This window comes from Mesoplodon densirostris, chromosome 19 (assembly GCF_025265405.1).
Source record: "Mesoplodon densirostris isolate mMesDen1 chromosome 19, mMesDen1 primary haplotype, whole genome shotgun sequence".
Classification (NCBI taxonomy): Eukaryota; Metazoa; Chordata; class Mammalia; order Artiodactyla; family Ziphiidae; genus Mesoplodon; species Mesoplodon densirostris.
Genome location: NC_082679.1, coordinates 48,446,111 through 48,465,978, shown reverse-complemented (window position 1 = coordinate 48,465,978; position 19,868 = coordinate 48,446,111). Strand labels below are relative to the sequence as shown.

Here is a 19,868-nt window from a genome sequence, read left to right as displayed (position 1 = left end):
CCCATGTGCTGAGGGCAGGCTTGCCTATTGCAGAGGGGCCTGTGAGAGTCCAGGCTCTGTGTCACTCGCCACCTTGAAAAACTTACCCAATGAGGAGGAGGGTGGAACAGGTTGACTATCACTGTGAAGTGAAGCGAAGCGAAGTGAGGAGGCTGTCTTAGACTCAAGTCAGAGCTGAATTTGAGAGCGGAATTCAGGAGTATACAGGTTGAAATACCCAAGCCCTCACTTCCTTTCTGAGCATGTTGGGGTTTAATCTTCCTGGTAGATGACGAAAACATTTTACCTCCTCAGCAGAGATCACAGACAAGACAATCTAGATATCTGGGCAATTTCCAGGTAGAATACATTCAGCTCAAGGCCTCCATAGAGCCTTGAGCTGTGGCCTTTAGCACCACCACCACCGTTTGTTCCTCCTGGCAAACTTTCTTTTTTAACATATATATACACACACTTCCCACTTAAAACCAGTCCAGTGCTAACTCCCTGCTAGTTTGGCTCATCCTTGGGATGTTGAGATGTGGAATGCAGTACTTCACATAAGAAAGCACCATTCCTGGACCCTGTTTTCTGATGCCCAAAGATTAAGCTTCTGGGCCTTGTATTTCAGGCACAATCTTATTGCATTGATAACTAGATCGAGGCGGGGACACGTTACTAGCTGGCCCAGATCTCAGAAATTCTCCCACCACCTCTGATTTCGTTCAGGTGGTCTAAGAGAACCACTTCCCACGGGCCCTCTTTGCTTACTCACCCATCAGAAGCTGCCACTGAATGGAACTTGTTTGGTTTAGCACACTTCTGAGTTCCCTCTGGATCTCAGGGGAGGAAGTGGAATCTTGCCCAGAGGCCACTGTGTGCACAGAGGCAAGCAGACAGGCGGCCTGAAAACATACATGCCTCCTCCATCACCCTGAGCTGGACTTGCCTCCTCTAAGCAGAGCTGGCCCAGGCCGTACTACAGTCACCATTCTTTGCACTTCACATTTGTCCTTTGGACCATTAAAAAACTAAAACACTCCCTCCTCCCTCCCACCCCATCTTCTCCATTCCCCTTCCCTCCCTTACCCATTGCACTTTTCCCACTCTGCTTGAGGGCCACGTCACACCTCAGCAAAAGCTAAGCTATACTGCTCTGGCTTCTTCCCGCATCGCCGGGCAATGATGGCCAGATACAACATGAGGAGGGCCACCCAGTAGCAGCCGTACAGGATGGCCCCAGAGACAAGGAAGGCTAGCTCCGTCTCACTGAACAGATCCTGGCAGTAGGCTGTGTAGGCCAGCCCCCCAAGGAGGACTGCCACCCAGATGGACACAGGGATGAGGCCAATGAAGTTCACCACAATGGTTTTTCGACCAGAGGTACCCCAGCCAGACTTGTTGATGGTAGCAATGGCAAAGATCTTGGCTGGCAGGAGGCTGGACATATAGAGAAGGGAGTAGAGTGACATGAAGATCATCTCTGCGTTGCCCCGAAGGAAGCAGGCGTATGTAGCCTTGATAATGCCCACCAGCTGCACTGTCAGCAGGAAGAGAAGAATGTTCCAGATGCGGCCACGGTAGAAAAGCTGTATGACTGTGGCGATAAGGAAGAAGGGGAAGAAACCCGTGACTACTGATTCGTAGGTCATCCAGAGGTGGTGCTTGTGGAACCACAGAGAGTTGTAGAGCCACTCGCGGAAGTAAGACTTGCTCCAGCGGGTCTGCTGGTTAAGCCACCGGAGGTACTTGGTGGGGGTCTCTGTGAGGCATTTAGAGCGAGCTGTATACTTAGTCCTGTAGCCGAGACTCAGGACTCGGTTGGTGAGGTGCCGGTCATCCCCAAAGCTGCACTTGCTGCCTAGGAACTTCTGATGGTACCAGTCCTCCAAGAATTGCTGGAGGAGGCTGTTACGGTACATGCCCAAGGGCCCGCTAATGCACTGCACACAGCCAAAGTAGGACTGGCAAGCCCGCTCCACGTTGAAGGCCATCCAGTACCGCACACTGCTCAGGAAGGAGATCCATGAATCGTACTTGTTGAGGATCTGCAAGGGAACCAGAGATGCTGGGCCTCCTTGCCTGAGGACATGAGCCCCAGGAGACAGACACCAGAGACCACGAGGCCTCCCTACACCCCAAGTTCTGGAGCCCATTGCTCCAGTTCCTGGCCATGAGTCCTCGCCCAGCCAGAGCTGGGAAACCAGAGGCTCAGAGGAGGCGACCACACCCAGTCACTCTCCCCAGCACCAGCCCCACCTCTCCTCTGTGTCATCTGCACCGACTGTCCCAATGAAGTTGCTCTAGGAGTCAAAGCCACCTTCAATCTCAGGAGGCAGCCTGTGGTGGTGGCCAAGAGAAAGGCTTGAGAAAGAAGCAGACACCCCAGCCACCCATCCTGACCCTTTCTGCAGTTGGAAAGCTTCTTGGGAAGGCATGGTATGTTGCCAGCAGTACCCTTGGAAGAAGACCTGACCCTTTATTTGTACCATACTGCCCAGAGCTCTTCAGTGCAACGTCCCTAAGAGCAAGGGTTTTCAGGGGTCTAACTTCGGAGTTGCTTGGTGCACCATCGGCCAAAAAGGAAGCCCCCTCCAGGATGGATGGCCTCAGAACACTGTGCCCCTCCCAGCAGCATAGGCTCTCTATATACCTGTTAAGTGATTTCTCCCCACTTAAAAGAACAGGAAAGGGGTTGGGTAGCAGATGAGCCCTTTGATACCACTGAAAACTGTCAAAGAGGAAACACCCCTCCAAAACACTAGGAAGTCAGATGCCCATTTCCCAAGCATATCCAATTAGATTAAGAAGCAGAAAGAATTCAGACCCCCCCTCCCCCAGGAATCCTTGGTTACTTCTTACTTGGACATCTCCCCCGACTCCTCCTACTTGGGGGTCCTCCTCCAGGACTCGAAGCATTTCAATTGTGCAGGCTGGATCCAGCACAGTGTCAGAGTCACACACCTGCAGAGGGAATGCACTATCAGTCCATTTTGACCTCAGGTCTAAAACACACACACACACACACACACGCACACACACACCCCTACCTTTCACATGATACACTTCAAGCCACTAGCAGAGAAATCTATGCCAAATAGAAGGGGTGAAATAAATAAAGGAAAGTAAGAAAACGAGTTCAGGTACCAGGCTTGATAGCAACTAGACGGAGAGAGATCTCCAGGAGACTTTCAGTGCTGGGCCCAGAAAGGGAGAAGTGCTTAGCACTGGAGAAATCTTTAGCCCCTTACAGAGCCAGGCTCCTCAGAAGTGGTCTTAAAATATTTCTCAAAATATTATTTCTCTTCAAAATAGTATTTCTCTTCAAAAAGTCATTGAAATCAGATGACAAGCATTGTGGCTAGACCAGGGCCGGCAGACATTTCTCAGAAGGCCAAGAAATGGCTCCTGCCAGAGGCTACAGCCGAAAGCTTGCTCATAGGATTATTAAGAACAGGGTCTTCCCTGTTTCAGTCTCTGGTCTCTTAGACAACCAGCCTAAGTGGAGGATGTATTTAGCCCAGTCACAGGACCTCTAATGAGGCTGCCAGGCCTTCTGTGTTCTGTTGGCCAAGTCTCCCAGATCAGGGCACAGCATGGCCAAGGGCTGCTCTCACGTAGATTCTACTCTGGATGGTCCTGGAAGCTGGCACCAGCTACCTCCAATCAGGACCTGGATCAAATCCTGCCCACCTGCCCGCCTTTCCTAGGGAGACTCCTGGTTTATTTCTAACAGGTGGCCTGTTATTGTTATTAGTTGAACCTGGACTACAAACGCTTACTCTGGTGGCTGACTCCTTCTCTGTTTTCTAGAAAACTGAGATGATACAAAAAGCCCAGATAACTACTGAGTAGAGGAATTGGTTTCCTGACCCCTGACAGAGCAAAGAACAGTATCCACAGATAAGCCCAAACCCCGTACTGCAAAAGCCTAAAATCCTTTTACTAAAGTTGCTGAGAGTCCATTAGCCTTCAGGAAGGGGGCTGCCCTCTACACTCCAACCCTATGCTTTCTCTCTCCACGTTGGAAGACTCAGTGCCCATAGACAAGCAGCAGAAGGCAGAGGGGGAACCAGGCAGAGTCATCACAGCCACTCCCTCCTACCTGCACAATGACACATCCTTACAATCCTGGCCCAGACTGGGAAGGCCCCAGGGAGCCTCAGGCCAGACTCCCAGAGCCCCCTCAGCTTACAGGCCAAGCTTCCCAGGGCTGCTGGTCTCAAGACTACTTCCTGCCATGACCCTATCTCATTCCTCACGCTGCTTGGCTTCCCTCAACCAGGGAGGTCTTTCCAGCTGAGCAAGGTTAGGAAAGTTAGAGCTCTTGGCTGCCTGAGTTTCCCCACTGGCTGGAGCAGGGTTATCTCCCAAAGAGGGAAAGACACCTTCAGCAGGGCTCATGAAGACAGGCAGAAACCCAGAGTGTTCAATGACTGGCGCCCAGGGCTGCCCCAAGCAGTGAGCCCAGAGCCGTCAAGAGAAAGGCTGGCTCAGGTGTCTGAGCCTATCTGCTGATCCACCAGAGCACAGAGGAAAGGAAGAGGTGTGGTAGAGCAGGTTTGGGGGGATCCTGTGCTTCAACGGAGTAGATGACAGAGTCACGACGGCTTGAGCACGTGTCAGGGCTCAAGGGCTTTTTCTAAATCTTCTGAGTCCCCAGGCAAGTCTCAAAGGCCCCTTGACCCTAGGTGAACTGCAGAATCAAGAACTGTCTCACATCCCTCCCTCTCCAAGGCTGAGGAGGTCCTTGGGCCTAAGAAGACAGAAAAAGACAAATATGCCAACTCTCATTGCAACTTTCCAAACAGCCAAAAACAAAAAATCTGTGGCAAGCTAATTTTAGGTGGGTACAGTATAGAAAATTTGAATATTGGAGTATGCAACATGCTGTCAGCAAGACTGCTGGCACGTAGGTGGGCTACCACAGCAGCCGCTATCCATTCAAGCGATAGAGAAGGGCAGGAACAGAGGAGTGGACAGTGGATGCTGGACCAGAAATCTGGGGTCCTGGGTGTCAGTTTCTACTTGGTACTGAAATGCATGACCTTTCATCAGTTTTCTCTAGGTTCTGTTATTTGGAAATTGGAGCAGGGGACTTCCCTGGTGGTTCAGTGGTTAAGAGTCCACCTGCCAATGCAGGAGACGTGGGTTCGAGCCCTGGTCCGGGAAGATCCCACATGCCGCGGAGCAACTAAGCCCGTGAGCCACAACTTCTGAGCCTGTGCTCTAGAGCCCGCGAGCCACAACTACTGAGCCTGAGTGCCACAACTACTGAAGCCCGCGTGCCTAGAGCCCACGCTCCTCAACAAGAGAAGCCACCGCAATGAGAAGCCCGTGCACCACAATGAAGACCCAACACAGCCAAAAATAAAATTAATTTAAAAAAGGAAAAGAAAAAGAAAATTGGAGCAGTGTTAACCTTGTCAGCATAAAATTTCCAGGCTGGTGTCAATGCCTGCTTTGGCTGGAAGCTAGGCAGGGTCTGTTCAGGGTCCTGGCCCTGCCAAGACGGCTGCAGAATCGGGCTGGGGGAGGACTCGCGCATGTCCCTCCACCTCACAGATAAGAACTTGACACTGGAAAGAGTTGGACTTTTTAGCCCATAACTAAAACTATTTGAGTGCTTTGCAGCATGATTTTTGTTTTGCTCTTCCCCACACTTCTTTATGAAGAGGCTCATCCCCATGTTGCCAGTATCGAGGCAGTATTGCACAGCGGACAAGGACAGACTGCCGGGGCTCAAATCCTGGCTCTGCACCTTACTGCCATGTGACATTAGGCGAGTTACTTAGCCTCTCTGTGCTTCAGGCTCAGTTTCTGTAAGTAGAAATAATAATAGTACCTATCTCCTAGGAGTATTATGAGGATTAAAAGAACTAAAATGTATGAAGTGCCTACAACAGTGTCTGGTATAAAGTAAATGCTACACACTTTACACTTGTTTGCTATTATTGGGATACCAATCCATAGACCTGCCCAGAGTCACAGAGCTAAGGAACAGCAGAACCAGGATTCCCTCCCAGGTCTTTTTGACCCCAGGACTGCTGTTAAGAACCATGGTGCCTACTGCCTTCTTAAGTGCAGAGGAGGAATGTGCACAACACAAAGGACCTAGACTGGACCTAAAAGTCCCCAGGAGAGAGTATGCCTGCCTGGCTGGACACATCCACATGTCCACATACACCTAGGGAGGCACGCTTACCTGGATGTAGTCCACTGAACCACCAAGGGCCTTGAAGGCTGTGTACATGACCTCTCGCTTGCCTCCCCACTTCTGCATGATGCATGAGAAGGTGCTGGCCCGCACCACGTTGCGCACACGGTCCATGCCCTCCTGAAGGCTGGCCTCCGTCTCGCCCTCACCCGCCTCATGGAAGTTGCTGCGCCACACAAAGAAGCCGGCTTGCTCGGTGCCACCTAGCACCTCATGGAAGATGTCCAGCATGTAGGCATCCTCCTGGCGATTGCCATCCACCACCATGACCACCTTGAGGTCGGGGAAAGCGATGCGCTGGGCTGAGCGCAGGCACTTGCGCAAGTAGTCGGGGTCCTCCTGGTATGCAGCAATGCAGAGTGCCACAGAGCGCCGCAGCGGGGAGGGCAGCTTCAGTGGCCGGCCTGCCTGCCGCATGCGCCGGTGCTCCAGGAAGGCAAACAGGCTCTGGATGAGCAGGTGCAGACCCAGGATGGCACCGTACAGCCCGAAGGACAGGTAGTGTTTTTCTGTGTGGATGAACTGGTAGCCTGTCACATAAGCTGCCAGGATGCCACCCAGCACTGCCAGGGCAAACAGGCTGGTGCCCACCACACGCAGGGCTGTTGTCAGCTGCACCGGCATCTGGTGGGAGAAGGTGGGAGATGTGGGTCAGGCGGAGGCAGAGGTCAATGGCAGTGGGGGCATTTTCTCTGGGCCTGGCCCAGAACCGGGAGAATGACCCACTAATAAAAACAATTACCATTTATTGAGCATGACTAAGACAGTCTGTAGACTCAGAAGCCAGACTACTGGGGTTCAAATTCCAGCTCTGACACTATCTGTGTGACTGTGTTCTACCCCTTAGTTAATTCATCTGTAAAATGTGGGTTGCAGCACTAACTTCCTAGCTTTTTTGAGAATTGAATGGTTACAAAGCACTTAAAGTAGCATTTATTATTGTTAGACAAACCAAAGCCAGAGAGAGCTGTGTGATACCTAGCTGGTGGCAGAACTGGGATCTGCCTGACCCAAAGCTCTCATAGGCAAGCTTCAGTAGGGGTGAGCCTGAGGCCAGAGGAAGCTCTGAGCACCTGAGGGGCCAGGAAGAGGGAGGGGGGGGGCAGGGGCACGTAGGCACCCTCTACCTGGCCTATACCCGCTAGGGGATTACACCAATGAGGCCCATGAAGAAAGTGGGGAAGGAAAAGATAGGAAACAAAGAGATGCCAGAGGAAAAAAAGAAGGAAACAGCTTCCCTTTCTCAAAACAGCTAAATCGGTAAGAGAAACTTTCCCTATGTTCTCTGCTTTCTCACCTTTTTCTCATTTATTTGAGAGGCAGGAAAGAAAGGGAAAGCAATCAGGAAAAGCAGACAAGGTAGAGAAGAGGAAATGAGCGCTGGGGTGTGGACGGCCCTCCTGGAAGCCCAGCACTGGGGCACCAGAGGGAACTGCAGCCACCACTGCAGCAGCCTGGGAGGGGTGGCTGCCTGGGAAGCCCCATCTACTTGGTCCTAGCGCCGCACAGAATCTCTGTCCACGTCCCCCTGCCCCACCACTCCTGGAAATGCTGCCAGGTTTTGTTTGCAACCAAGTCAGGGCTTCCAGCATCTGCCCAATTGGAAATAGCTTTTTTAATGAAAAGAGCCTAGCACTCGGAACCAGAAGTCTCGTGCTTGAGACACACCTCTACTACCTCCTGGCTGCCTGACCTTGCCCAAATTCTCTGGGACTTAGCATCCCCCCCAGGAGGGGTTCCAGTGGTTTCTTGCTCCATAGGTCTCAGGTAAATCATTTTACTGATTAATAACCCTGAAAGATTACCCAATTGGGGAGGTGGATGGGGATGGGAGAAGGCTGATGAGGCCAGCTCCCTGCCCTCCATTCTGAGGCCTTCTCCCCATCTCCCCTCCTTGCCACCTGCCTGATCTGGAGAATCCTGTTTCCTCCTCCACCACCACCACCCACCCTTTGCAGACAATGAGGTCTCACTTCCAAGCTTGCTCCAAGTCTACGTCTCACTAAACCCAACTCCTGACCGCCACCTCAACACAAACACACTTTCTTGCCGGGGGTCTTTTCCCCTGCCACCTCTCACATAGGAGGGGTGAGAAACACGCAGTTAGTGCCTCAATCAGCCGGAGACTCAGGCCTCAGCATTCCAGCAGCTTCGGTCCGGAAAGTACTGTTGGCAGCCTTGCCTCTCCGGGAAGCGCGGCCTCCGGGCGCTCTGCCCCGCCGTGCCGGGGAGCCTGCCGCGTACTTCCTCTGCAGGACTCCCGTCCTTCCTTCTCTCCCCCGCCCCCCCAGCCCGCGGCCGTCGCACGCGCTTGCGGCCCAGGGGTCCCTAGGCCCTGCATCCACCGCCCAGGGGCACCCCCGCCCCCCTCTAGAGCTCACATGCCATGGGGGCGCTGCGGGCACTACTGCCCGCCTGCGCTCTGGGAAAGGGCAGGGGGCGCCGAGGCCAACCCAGCGACCTGCCGGGCGCTGGCGCCCCGCCTCGGTGCAGTGCCGGAGGCGGTGCCCACCAGGTTAACGCAGCCGGGAGGACACTGGCCAGGCTTCTCGCCCACGCCAGAGCCTCGCCTTCCGGCAAAGGCGGTGCCGGCCACACCCACGTGCGGGTTTCCCACGACCCAGCCTGGAAGGAACGGAAAACCCAAGGAATCAGTCGACCCAGGCCTCACTCATCTCCTCGGGGGCCCCAGCTACCTTGGCAAAGTGTGCCTGCAGACAAAGACGGCGTCCCCGGTGTCGCCGGCCCCCTCTTTTCCCAGGCGGGACACCCTCCCTCCCCTGCTCAGGAAGTGGAGACATTACCTCGGCACCCCTACGCCACACAGGACCCAAGAAGGTCCCGCAGCTGGAGACCCCACGTGCAATCAGGCGCTGGTGTGGGGCTCTGCCTCAGGTGGCCCTGCCCAGACAGGGGGCCGTCACCCCCAAGCCGGCGGAGGGAGCCTCTTGCCCCCCCATACCCTTCGCTCGGAAGGGATCCACGAGAGCTCGGCCCCGGTAGGCTAACGCGCACCCGGCTTCAAGGGCAAGAGGTTGGGGGCGCTCCCTAAGCCCTCCCCCCACCCCCAGAGATGAGGGAGAGAGAAAAACCCCAGACAAGGATGCACGCCGCCAATGTACTCCCAACACTTTGCGGGGCTGCCCAGTCTGCAGCCTCTCCAGCTGACAGGTGCGCCCTGCTGCGGGGCCCACACGCGTCGGGGTGGAAACTTGCGCGCGGGGTAGGGGCTCTTTCCTTTGCGCCCGGCCGCCCTCCCGGCCCCTCCGAGCCCCTAAGGTAAGGGGAGCCCAGGCCGCGGGTACGTGCGGCCGTGGCCCGGCTGACCCGCAGAAACCCGGGCGCCGAGCATCTTGGTGCCTGGACAGGTGCGAACCCCTGGGCGGGCCTGGGGCAGGGAGAGACTCCAGCCAGCCTCGTGCCCCTCACCGTCGCCCGCCTCCCAATCCATTCACAAAACAGGAGCCACAAGGGAGGAAGGGAGGAGAGGCTGGAGAAGGAGAGGATGGAGGAAGAAAGGGAGGAGGGGTCAGCGGGGAGGGGGCTGCAGGAACGGGAGCCGGGAAGCTTGGAGATGCCGCAGCCTTCAGCCCGCCTCCTGGCGCTGGACGCCGCGCCCGCACGGCCCTGGGTGCCGGCGGGGTCCGCGGGGCTCAGCAAGAGGCACCCCTGGAGCCCGGCGCGCCCGGGTACCCCGCGCGGCCCGCCCCTCCGAGGCAGCCGGCCGGCCGGCCGGGCCTGCGCTCACCGTGCCGCCGGCTGCCCGCGCTCCGGTGCTCAGCAGGCCCGCGGCTGCTCCATGCCCCTCCTCCCGCTCCTCGCCGCCGCGCCTCTCTCCACCGTGCGCCGCCGCCACCGCGCGCTCCGACTGAAGAGCTCCGGCCCCGCCGAGCCGCCTTTAAGTACCTAGCGCGTCCCCGCCGGGAGAGGCGCCCTCCTCCGGCCCTGGGGCCGGGAAAGTTGGGAAGAGTGGGAGGGCTCCCCCGAGGGCCGCGAGGTAGCACCTCCTTCCCGGCTCCGCCGGAGGTAGCCCCACGCCGCCGGCGCGCGGTGGGACGCAGGGTCCCGAGTGCACGCGGCTACTCCAGTTCGCAAAGATTCAAGAGTCTCCGCACCCTCCGAAAATGGGTTCCCCAAGCGGGGCCGAAAGCCGAGCTCCTCCGCGCTCGTTCTGGGACCAACTGCCCGGTGGTGGGGGGGGGGGGTGGTGGTCATTGTGCTCAATCTAGAACCTGAAGCGTTAACCTTCAGTATAACCCATAAGGGCTTCCAAAATTGTGACTCTCAGTTGTCCCCTCCTCTGCAAAGCGGGCGAACGGGTAGAAATCCCTCGACTGCAGCACGCGAAGGGACTGTGCGCTGTATAGGGTACTCCCTAAAGCCCAGACCCCAGAACCTTCCTGCCGGCAAAAAAAAAAAAAAAAAGGCGCAGAAGAGAATGCTTGTTAAATACAGAAAGACTGGTCAAAGGTGTTAACAATTGTGAAATTGTGACAAGCTTAGCTTTGAATCCCGCAGTGGGGCGCTGATGACTTTAACGCTTTTTCAAAAGCTGCAATGGTTTTGCAAGAACCTTGGAAGTTGGTGTCCTAAAGCCAAAACCAACTCTCCTCTCTTTACACCTTTATTTCCGACATCCATGACCTCCTAAATTCCCAACTGATCTCATCGCCAGAGGTTTCCAAGCTCCCAAAAGCTGGTGCTAGACTTGGGTGAGGTGAGGTCTCATGGGGTTGGGGGGAGGTGGGGAGTTCTTAGCAGAGGAAGTTAGTTCAGAACGAGCTGAACACGCTGGGTTTCTAAATCTCAGAAAATCTTGGAGGTATTATAATTGAAGACTAGTAAAAAACGAATTTACATATCTTCCAGATACACCTGGGACAATTTCCATCACTTTTTCCAAGCTGCAAAAAAATTTATAGGAACCTGAGTTGCAATCTGTAAGCTGCTCCTCTCAGAAGTCTTAGGGGCTCAACCCTGACTCACTCTGGGCCACAGAGCTCACCCTCAGTCCCCCAGGCAAGCAGACCCCTGGCACACCTCCTCCACCCCCCACCCCCGCATCTTGTGTTATATAAACCAAATCACTTCTGGCTTTTGCTTGAGAAAATCATCACTAATATGCTACATGGTTTAAACATTCTTTGTGTGCTTTTTAAAACTAGTATTCGCAATGGGAATGTGTTTTGAACCTCAGATGGGCCCTAATAAGAGCAAACAAGGCACAGGTGGAGAGAGAAGCCCTTGGTTAAGAGGAGGACTCTGGAGTCAGTTCTGCCCCTAGCCGTGTGGCACTAACCTCAGTGTCTTCATCCCAGAAATGGGACTGAGTATCTACTTGACATGGTTGTCACAAGGATTGAAGCGACTGACTGAGAGTAAGTGCTCAGTAAAGGTTAACTGCAGCCAACTTCAACCAGAGAACGGCATCTGCTTGCTGATGCTATGGATTCTACATGCCTATCCCTCCAGGATGTGACACTTGGTGACAGAGAGTTCAGAGATCAGTGTTCATGAAAAATGCCTTGTCTCAATTGCATTACGGACTTCTTGAGCTCTGGGCCACCGCCTCTACGTCCAGGGGCATCACAGAGCCTGGAGTTGCCAGAGACTGGAGGAGCTATCTGATTCTACCTCCCACCCAAATTTGCCATCTGCAAAATTTTAGAACAGGGGAAATAAGCAGGGGCTGGGCGGCAACAAAGATGAGTGCATCGGCCTGGTGGGGAGCCAAGGTCCCATTTAAAGGAGATGTCCCTTTGAGAGGAAGGGCCCAGCGTGGCCAGGTGCTCTGTTGTTGAGAAGCCAGAAATCCAGATTTTTACGTGAAATCTCCTCATATTAAAGTGTTAGCTACTAATTCAAACGTTAAAAAACACTCCACAGGCCAGGCCAAATGTGTCTGAGTCAGATCCAACCAACTGGCTGCTTGCAAGTGACCTGTTTAGACGCTTAAGGAACGGAGCAGCCAGTTTGGAAAGGTCCCGTCTGCCCTCAGCAACACAGCAACATGACTTCTTGGGTGCAAGTTTCCTGGGGCTGCTCCAGGCTCATCTCATGCCTAGTTAATTTCTAAGGCTCCAAATTTGTCCCACAGGCTTAGTGCCTGTCTCACGCAGCTGGTTCCAGGGAGGTTTATAGGGGGTGTGCTGGTACAGCACCACCTCACTAGTCAGTTAAAACCTCCAAAATGAACAGCAGGTCCAGATGCAACATTATGAGAACAGTAAACACTCTGCCCATATCAATTGCCTTGGCCACCTCAATGGCTTCCCCCAGGGAGCAAATTCTCTTTTTCTGGTCTGCAGGGACAGCAACCTGGTGTTATCAGACAGCTTGGAGAGTCTTTACCTTTGTGGCCCCACAGGATTTGCCTGTAATTAACATCCACTTTGCTGTGTCCTATTTGCATTCATCTCTTCAGGGGGAGATGGGTAGGGGAATCCTTAAGGGGCTGATACAATAAAGCTCACATTTATCTCTGCCTACCACTGGGGATTTAGAAATAGGACTAATTCCATACCCAATTACTTAAAAATGTGAATTCAGAGGTTGCTGAATTGGCTTTTACACAGGTTCCAGAGGGTAAACCTCCTATTCAGCTCTGTAGCAGAAGATTCATGCGGCATTTCAACATTCATTTACCAAACACTGAAGACCTGCTCTGAGCAGAGAAGGATGCTTTGGCACTGCGAAGTCTCAGGCTGGTCCCTGCCATCTAGATGGTTATCCGTTCTGAAGACAAATACACTTCAAAAATTAAGTCACCATACAAGAAAGTTTATAATTAAATGTTGATGAGAGAATCCAACTGCAAGAGTTTGAAGATTTCAGGAAAGAGATCTCTGTGAGCTGGTATGGGCTGGGCAGAGTTTCATGGAGGACTTGAGCTGACTGTGTAGAGGCAAGAGCATTCTAGACAGGAAACAAAGCTTACGAACAAGAGTAGGTAGAGGAATGGGTGAGGTGTGTCTGAAGGCCAGCAAAGAGAGGTCTGGATGAAACAAGAAATTTAAACTCAAGAAGTTGCAACGGTGCCTGCTCTGTAGAAAGTGCCTGATAAAGTCTAGCTGCAGAGAAGAAGGAAGCTAGGGATGGATTCTGGAAGGCCTTGGGTGACTGAATAAGGAGTTTGGATTTTATCCAGTAGGTAACAGAGAATACTGAAGATGTCAGAGCAAGGTAGTAAGAGGTTATAAGTATAGTTTGGGGATGGCTGAGCCAGTGGTGTTTTGGGGTAAGGACTAGGAATAGGGTAGGAGACCTGTTAGGAGGCAGATAAACCACAAAAAAGGGGTGAGAAAGGGCAGCTGTGAGAATTGTTGGTGCTGCCCTCAGGAAGTGGAGGTGAGGGCAGGCAGTGCCAACTATCTTGGGCACAAGTGAGAGCACAGGTGGAGGAATAATCAAGGAAGAGACTTCTACAGTTCCGAGGGTGGAGGGGGCCATTCTCAAAGCTCTGGAGGTTTTGAGATGACTGCAGCTGACAGTACCACAAACATATATTTCACCTTTCAACTAATTTTCAAATTCAAACCCATGAAATACTCAAATACCTTTGTGCCAATAGGAGCCTGCCATTCGATCCCTCTTGTCATCACTCGTGCTTGAAGCTGCGGGACAACCCTGCCAGCCACTAACCAGGAGTTGCTTTGCTCCGCCGGTAGCCTAGTGAATGACTGGGTGGGGGAGGGGCGGAGGGATGGTCTAGTTCCACAGGCTGCCCCCTCCCCCTCTGACCTCACGCTTTAGTGCTCCACTCTGGCATCCAGCCCACAGCCTCCAGCGAAGCCAAGCAGAATGGGGGATGGCAGCCAAGCCACCAGGTCTCCCTCAGTCCCTCCAGGCTTCATCCCATCCACTTCCTCTGGGCTGACCACAATCAAATCCTCTTGAAGGTAATGAAGGTGAATTTAAATTGGCCCCCAAAGAGTAGCTGGTTATGCCCCCCAGCTGACTACACAGGGCCTCCTCCTCAAGGCAGCCTATAATCTGCCACACTAGTTCATACATAATTCCAGGTGGAAAGTGTGTGCCTTGACAGCGGCAAGGCAGCTACTACCAAGCAAAGTTATCCCTTCATAACTCTTCCCTCTTACCGACAAGTACTCTGTAATCAGTACCATTTCTAGGTGCTATGTTTGAAGAAGCAGGCTTAAGGACTTTTCTGTCCTGCAGTTACAATGGTTAGATTTTAACCCCAGTCTCTCTCCGTGGATGGAAGAGTCATTTTCATTTCAAATTAAAGGGCCTCTGCTCTGCTGGAGGCAGAGCTACCAGCTCCTACCAAGGGGCCAGGTTCTTTTATGCTGGCTTGAAGGTCAGGATTAGAAGGGCACACAGAACGAACGATAACCAAGTGTCAAGCCAGACCTGGAGATGTTTTCTTGAAATTCTGAACAGGAAAAGCTCTTCCTGGCCATCTTTCCTTCCTCTCCCTCCCCCAGGTGAATGCAGAAAGAAATCCAGAAGGCGATTTTAAACCATAACCTACCTTCTTGGCAGAATATTGTGCAGCTACTGAATATAATGTAATGCTCGGGAAGAGAATGTAGGCATAGGCAAAAAGCTTATAATGCAAGGTTAAGTAAAAAAGGCAGGATACAAAAATTGTCATGTATGAATGACTACATTTACGTTGTTTTCTTTTGAATCCTATGAATTAAAGGGCAGGAGAGAAATTCACCCAGATATTAAGATCAGGTTTGTTTGGGTGGTAGAAAAATGAATTTTTTCTCTTTGCCCTTTTCTCTGTATTCTCCAAACATTCTATAAATAAGTATAGTAGTCTTGTAATAAAAAGATTATTTTAAAATGATATGAATTGTAAATTCACAGAATTTCCTTCTAAACTAGCGCTGGGTGGGATACAGCCCATATCATACATGGGCTCATGTGAGAAAGTCTGGCAACCTCAGTCTACTAAGAAAGCAGGAAAGTTGGGAGGGCCAGGATATAGGATTAGTGGTAGCCAAAACTCCAGTACTTTGCTTTATTTAAATCCCTCCCACTGTTCCTTTGAGAGAATTTTTGCAGGGAAGAGGGGAGTATGTAGAGCTGTGCCTGCTCATCCAGCAGCTCTGAGTGAATTATAAAAAGACTCCTTCTTCCTTCCTCCTGGCAACACAGCCCAGAGCAAGGGCACACGGCTTGCCTGGCACAGCCCAGGTGGTGTCAGCCCCCACTCAGCCCCTTCTCCAGGGTCACAGTGATCCTGGGGAAGGGAGGCAGGTGCGCTAAATGTGGGCTCTAGTAGTACCCTGAAAGGATGCTTTTCCTGAAAAAAAGTATTTCCAAGAATGATGATGTCAACAGCATTGCACTCCTGCCCGGGGAGAGGCTGTCTCCTCTGGGTGTTGTAAACCTACCCCCATGCCAGTACCAATGGGTACGTCCACACCCACACGTGCACGTAACATACTGTACACAGAACGGACACACGCATACTTGCTCATTACACAAGCGCACATTCACTTTCCCGGACTTCAGCGGGATGCAATCCCAGCCTACAGCCCCAGTTGCAGGATCAGCAGGAGAAGAACAAAACCACTTAAGGTAACCTTGTTCCAAATTCATTTGGCTTCGTTACAATAACATCAACCACAGTTCTTAAATGTGCCGGCGCTTCTGCTTCATGTCCTTTTTCTTGATTAAAGACACTGCTAGTCACTGTCACAGAGGAGGTCCGAAGCTGGATCCTCCATAAAAGCAATAAGAGAAGAGCTGAGGGTAGAGGCAGTTCCCATCAGCTCCTTCGTGGGGAGAGACCCCCCAAAATATGTCCCACTCTCAGATTTTTTTTGTTAGGACACCCCCCTAACATACACACACATTCTCTCTCTCCCTCCCACTCCCTCCCTCTCTCTCTCTCTCTCCTCTTTTCTCACCAGATAAGCTAATGTAGTGTTTCTCACGTCTGGCTGCTGCACGTTAGACTTTTAAAACCTGGGGAGCTTTTTGAAAAACTAATGCCTGGACCCTATCCCAGATCGATTTAGTCACAATCACTGGGGGTGAGCCCCAGGCTTGAATTTTTTATTTAATTCCCTAGGAGATTCTATTACACATCCAGCAGTGAGAACGCATCCTGAGGATTCTCCTCAGCTGGGTTTGCAAGTGCATTTCTGGCACTGGGAGGACAGCAGACAGCCAGTTCACCCAGAGGTGAACTCCAGAGCGTACAAGTATCTATCCATTTTCCTCCAGCACCATGCCTGCCACGCTTGTTTGAATTAAGTGACCTTAAAAACTTAACAATGAACCAATGAGCTATTAAGCCAGAAGGAAAAAAAAGAAAAAGGAGAAAAGACACTGATTTGAGGTGCAAATTAGGAGGGAGAGACAAGGAGAAACAGAGGCGGGCAGACAGGACCAGCTGGGCACGTCACTCCCCAGATCTCCGAATCTACCTGGAATTGGGTTGATATAATCTTTTTGTTGGCAAAGGTGCTGCCTGCTTTTTCCAGAAGAACTGGGGGAAAGCCATGGAGGAGAGAGTTGCCAAAAACAACTAGGATTAGTTTTTGTTTTACAAAGGACAGGACTTCTGCACACTGAGGGCTTTTCCTACCTAGAGGATGGGTTAGGGTAGTGGATGTGGGCTGCTCTCTTTTGGGGCATGGAGTCTCCATGACTCTCTCTCACATGGTCCTGGCCTTGGCCACAGAGAAACACCCACATGGCTGATGCTGGAGCCTTGTTCTTTGCACTCTCTGAACAGCACTGATAGTTTCTTTGGAAAGTGGCAGGGGGATCACCCCAGGCCCAGCTCTTCGAAGCATCAGCACCACCATTCTTTTAGTAAAGACAGCCTAATTTCAGGCTGGCCCTTCCCTAAGATTTACATGGTCACCATAGGTTTTGAAGTTTGGAAAGTGGTGTGTGGTCTAATAAAGGGGTGTGTGAATGTGCCCCACCCAGGCACTGTTCTGAGCAGGTTTTAGCTCTTAAGGCAGAGAGTGAAGATTAAATTTTACACCATTTAATAAACCACTTAAACGCCCAGTAGCTCTTCCTCGTTCCCCAGCAGAGAGGGTACGGTTCTCCTGCAGCTCCAAAGCTGCCCCGCAAACGGCCCTCCTCTCCTAACACCAACAACTCTCACCCTCAGCCCCCCTACATCTCTGAGATGGAGTTAGGTGCTGGCTAACTGGTTCCTTCCTATAAGAACTAGCAAATAAAGTCAGAAGTTTCTCTGCTCTAGTGCACTCACTCGCTTCTCCCTTTTTCTCTTCCCATCTGCAAGAACTTATCTCTCTGGACCTTATTTTTCCCTTCTGCAAAATAGGGCCATTAATTCCAGTCTCATTTTTTTCTCTGAAGGAATGGTATGGAATAGAGCGATCAATGTATATATGTGAGAAATACATACACAAGCATTAAAACGATCCATTGTTATCATTCTGAGATACCAAAATCTGAGAACCAAAACTCTGCTTACAGGAGGTAAAAAGGTAAAACAAACAAAAAAACAACAAACCTTCAAAGGAGACATTTCTGGGCTCTGACTGGAGTTCACAGGAAGACTTACTACATTTTCTATGTTCCCACACACGGTGCGGCAGCTTCAAGGGTCTACTACCTTAGCCACCCCCAGAAAGAAGAACAGGGCTTTCAGTGAGCAATTTACAAAAGCTGCCGAAGTACAGGAGCAGGTGGGCTGAGGGGCTTTAGCAAATCTCATCTTCAGCTGCTAGGCAAACTACAAGGTCAAAAACAAGATCCATAACAAGTTCTGGTGTTTGAGGTTAGGTTTTGATGTACGTGGGCACTATCTGGAGGGAATCAGGGCTGAGGTTTATCTTGACATACATGGTCCATCTGAACAAGCAGGGAACCACTGTCCTTATCCTCACTTATATTAAGTTTTTTACCACTTGGAAATATAGTGTCTATTGGGTGGCAAAGCACAGTGGCTAAAAGCTCAGCCTTGGGAGCCAGACTGCCTGGGTCCAAATACTGGTTTGGCTACTTCTCACTAACTACGTAATCTGGAGCAAGTAATTAGCCTCTTGTGTGCCTCAGTTTTCCCATCTGTAAAGCAGGGATAATAATAATACCTACCTCGGGACTTCCATGGTGGTGCAGTGGTTAAGAATCCACCTGACAGTGCAGGGAACACGGGTTTGAGCCCTGGTCCAGGAAGATCCTACAATGCCTCGGAGCAAGTAAGCCTGTGTGCCACAACTACTGAGCCTGCGCTCTAGAGCCCGTGCTCTGCAACAAGAGGAGCCACAATGAGAAGCCCGCGCACTGCAAGAAAGAGTAGCCCCTGCTCGATGCAATTAGAGAAAGCCCGTGTGCAGCAACAAAGACCCAACGCAGCCAAAAATAAATAAATAAATAAAAATAATAATACCTACCTCATGGGCCCAGTGTGAGGATTTAGTGGATTAATATATGTCAAGTGTACAGAAGAGCACAATAAGCTCTGTTAACTGATTATGATGTACAGTGATGTAGAGCTACAGCAATCATTCATCCTGTGTTTTACAGGATGAACCTGATACTTTAAGGGGCCGTCAGACCTTATGTCCTGAGGCTGGTGTGGGAACCGTGGTCATTATCCTGGGGACACCTCAAACCCCATGAGAAGGCATACCCTAACACTCAGGACGGAGTCTCAGAGCTGAGAGCCTAGTCAGAGCTCTTTTGAATACACCTGCAGGAGCTCAGGATTTCTCTTCAGGATGAGTACTTGTAGCTGGACTTTGGCTGCCGGTGAGCATACTTGCAAAGTGTTATTGTGCCCCTACCGGTGGTTTTGATACACAGAAAACTCCATGCCCTGAAGATTTCCTGCGCCCGAATTATTTAAAGAACGGTGTTAACACTTTGATGTGTGACTGAACCTGCTTTGCATGGTTATTAAAGCAGTGTCAGCTGAGGATGGAGGAACGTAGATTGGCCACAAGCATGTTGGTGGAAGGAACACTGAAAATGTTCGTATCTTCTGGATCCAGCCTTCCAACCTCTTAGGACTTATCCTATAGAAACACTTCAGTATGCAAAGAGTTATGCTTGAGAATCATTGGAATTTAGAAATAATTCAACTGACCATCAAGAGGCAAATGCTTAAACCAGCTGTGGCTCATCTATACAATGGAAGACACACCACATCACAGAGGAGAGGGGGCTCTAAGTACTGAGTGTCTCCAAGGTATGTGACTAAGAAAAAAATCTATGGGACACTCTTTATGGTGACAATCCCATTTTTGTTTCTGAAAGCAGTAAGGTATATTCGTGTTCGTTTGGGAAAAGGATGAAAGGAAGGAAAGAGCTGGAGGGATATACACCCACCTGCTGGTCAGTGGTAACCGTGGGGTAGGAGTGGAGGCGAGATTGTGCGAATTCTTCGTTACATATACTTTAAATTTGTTATATTTCATAAAACATATAATCTGCACACGTGTGCATACACACACGCACACACGCACACAGCCAGGGCATGTGTATCTGAGGGCTCTGCCACTCCTCAGCACTCTGAGGGCACGGAGCCAGCACAGGGTCGGCATCCCTCAGCTCGTGTCAGCAGAGTTCCAATGACTGCTTCGTGGGACCCACATGCCAGGGCTCCTGTGTGTATATGAGCCCCCGAGCGCTTCCCAAACTGTGCTCTAGTTGAAAGGGCTTTGCTGCTATACTAATTTTAGGGGGAGAGGCTCCATAGGAT

At 51.5% G+C, this 19,868-nt stretch overlaps 1 protein-coding gene across 1 annotated transcript; it reads right to left on the bottom strand.

The window, feature by feature from the left end:
• Window positions 1-1,085: 1,085 nt before the first annotated feature.
• On the bottom strand, window positions 1,086-18,339 carry HAS3 (hyaluronan synthase 3). Its single transcript, XM_060084734.1, has 4 exons — window positions 18,260-18,339; window positions 6,185-6,820; window positions 2,842-2,943; window positions 1,086-2,027 (listed from the first exon to the last, which is right to left on the bottom strand). Exons 2-4 carry the CDS (start codon window positions 6,818-6,820, stop codon window positions 1,104-1,106), a joined length of 1,662 nt encoding a protein of 553 aa, XP_059940717.1. The 5' UTR covers window positions 18,260-18,339; the 3' UTR covers window positions 1,086-1,103.
• Window positions 18,340-19,868: the final 1,529 nt, after the last annotated feature.

Coding starts and splice junctions, on each gene's coding strand:
- HAS3 (XM_060084734.1), bottom strand. CDS start 6,820: ATGCCGGTGCAGCTGACAACAGCCCTGCGTGTGGTGGGCACCAGCCTG. Junction 2,944..6,184: donor GTTCAGTGGACTACATCCAG/GTAAGCGTGCCT, acceptor TTCCCTCTGCAG/GTGTGTGACTCTGACACTGT. Junction 2,028..2,841: donor GAGTCGGGGGAGATGTCCAA/GTAAGAAGTAAC, acceptor GTTCCCTTGCAG/ATCCTCAACAAGTACGATTC.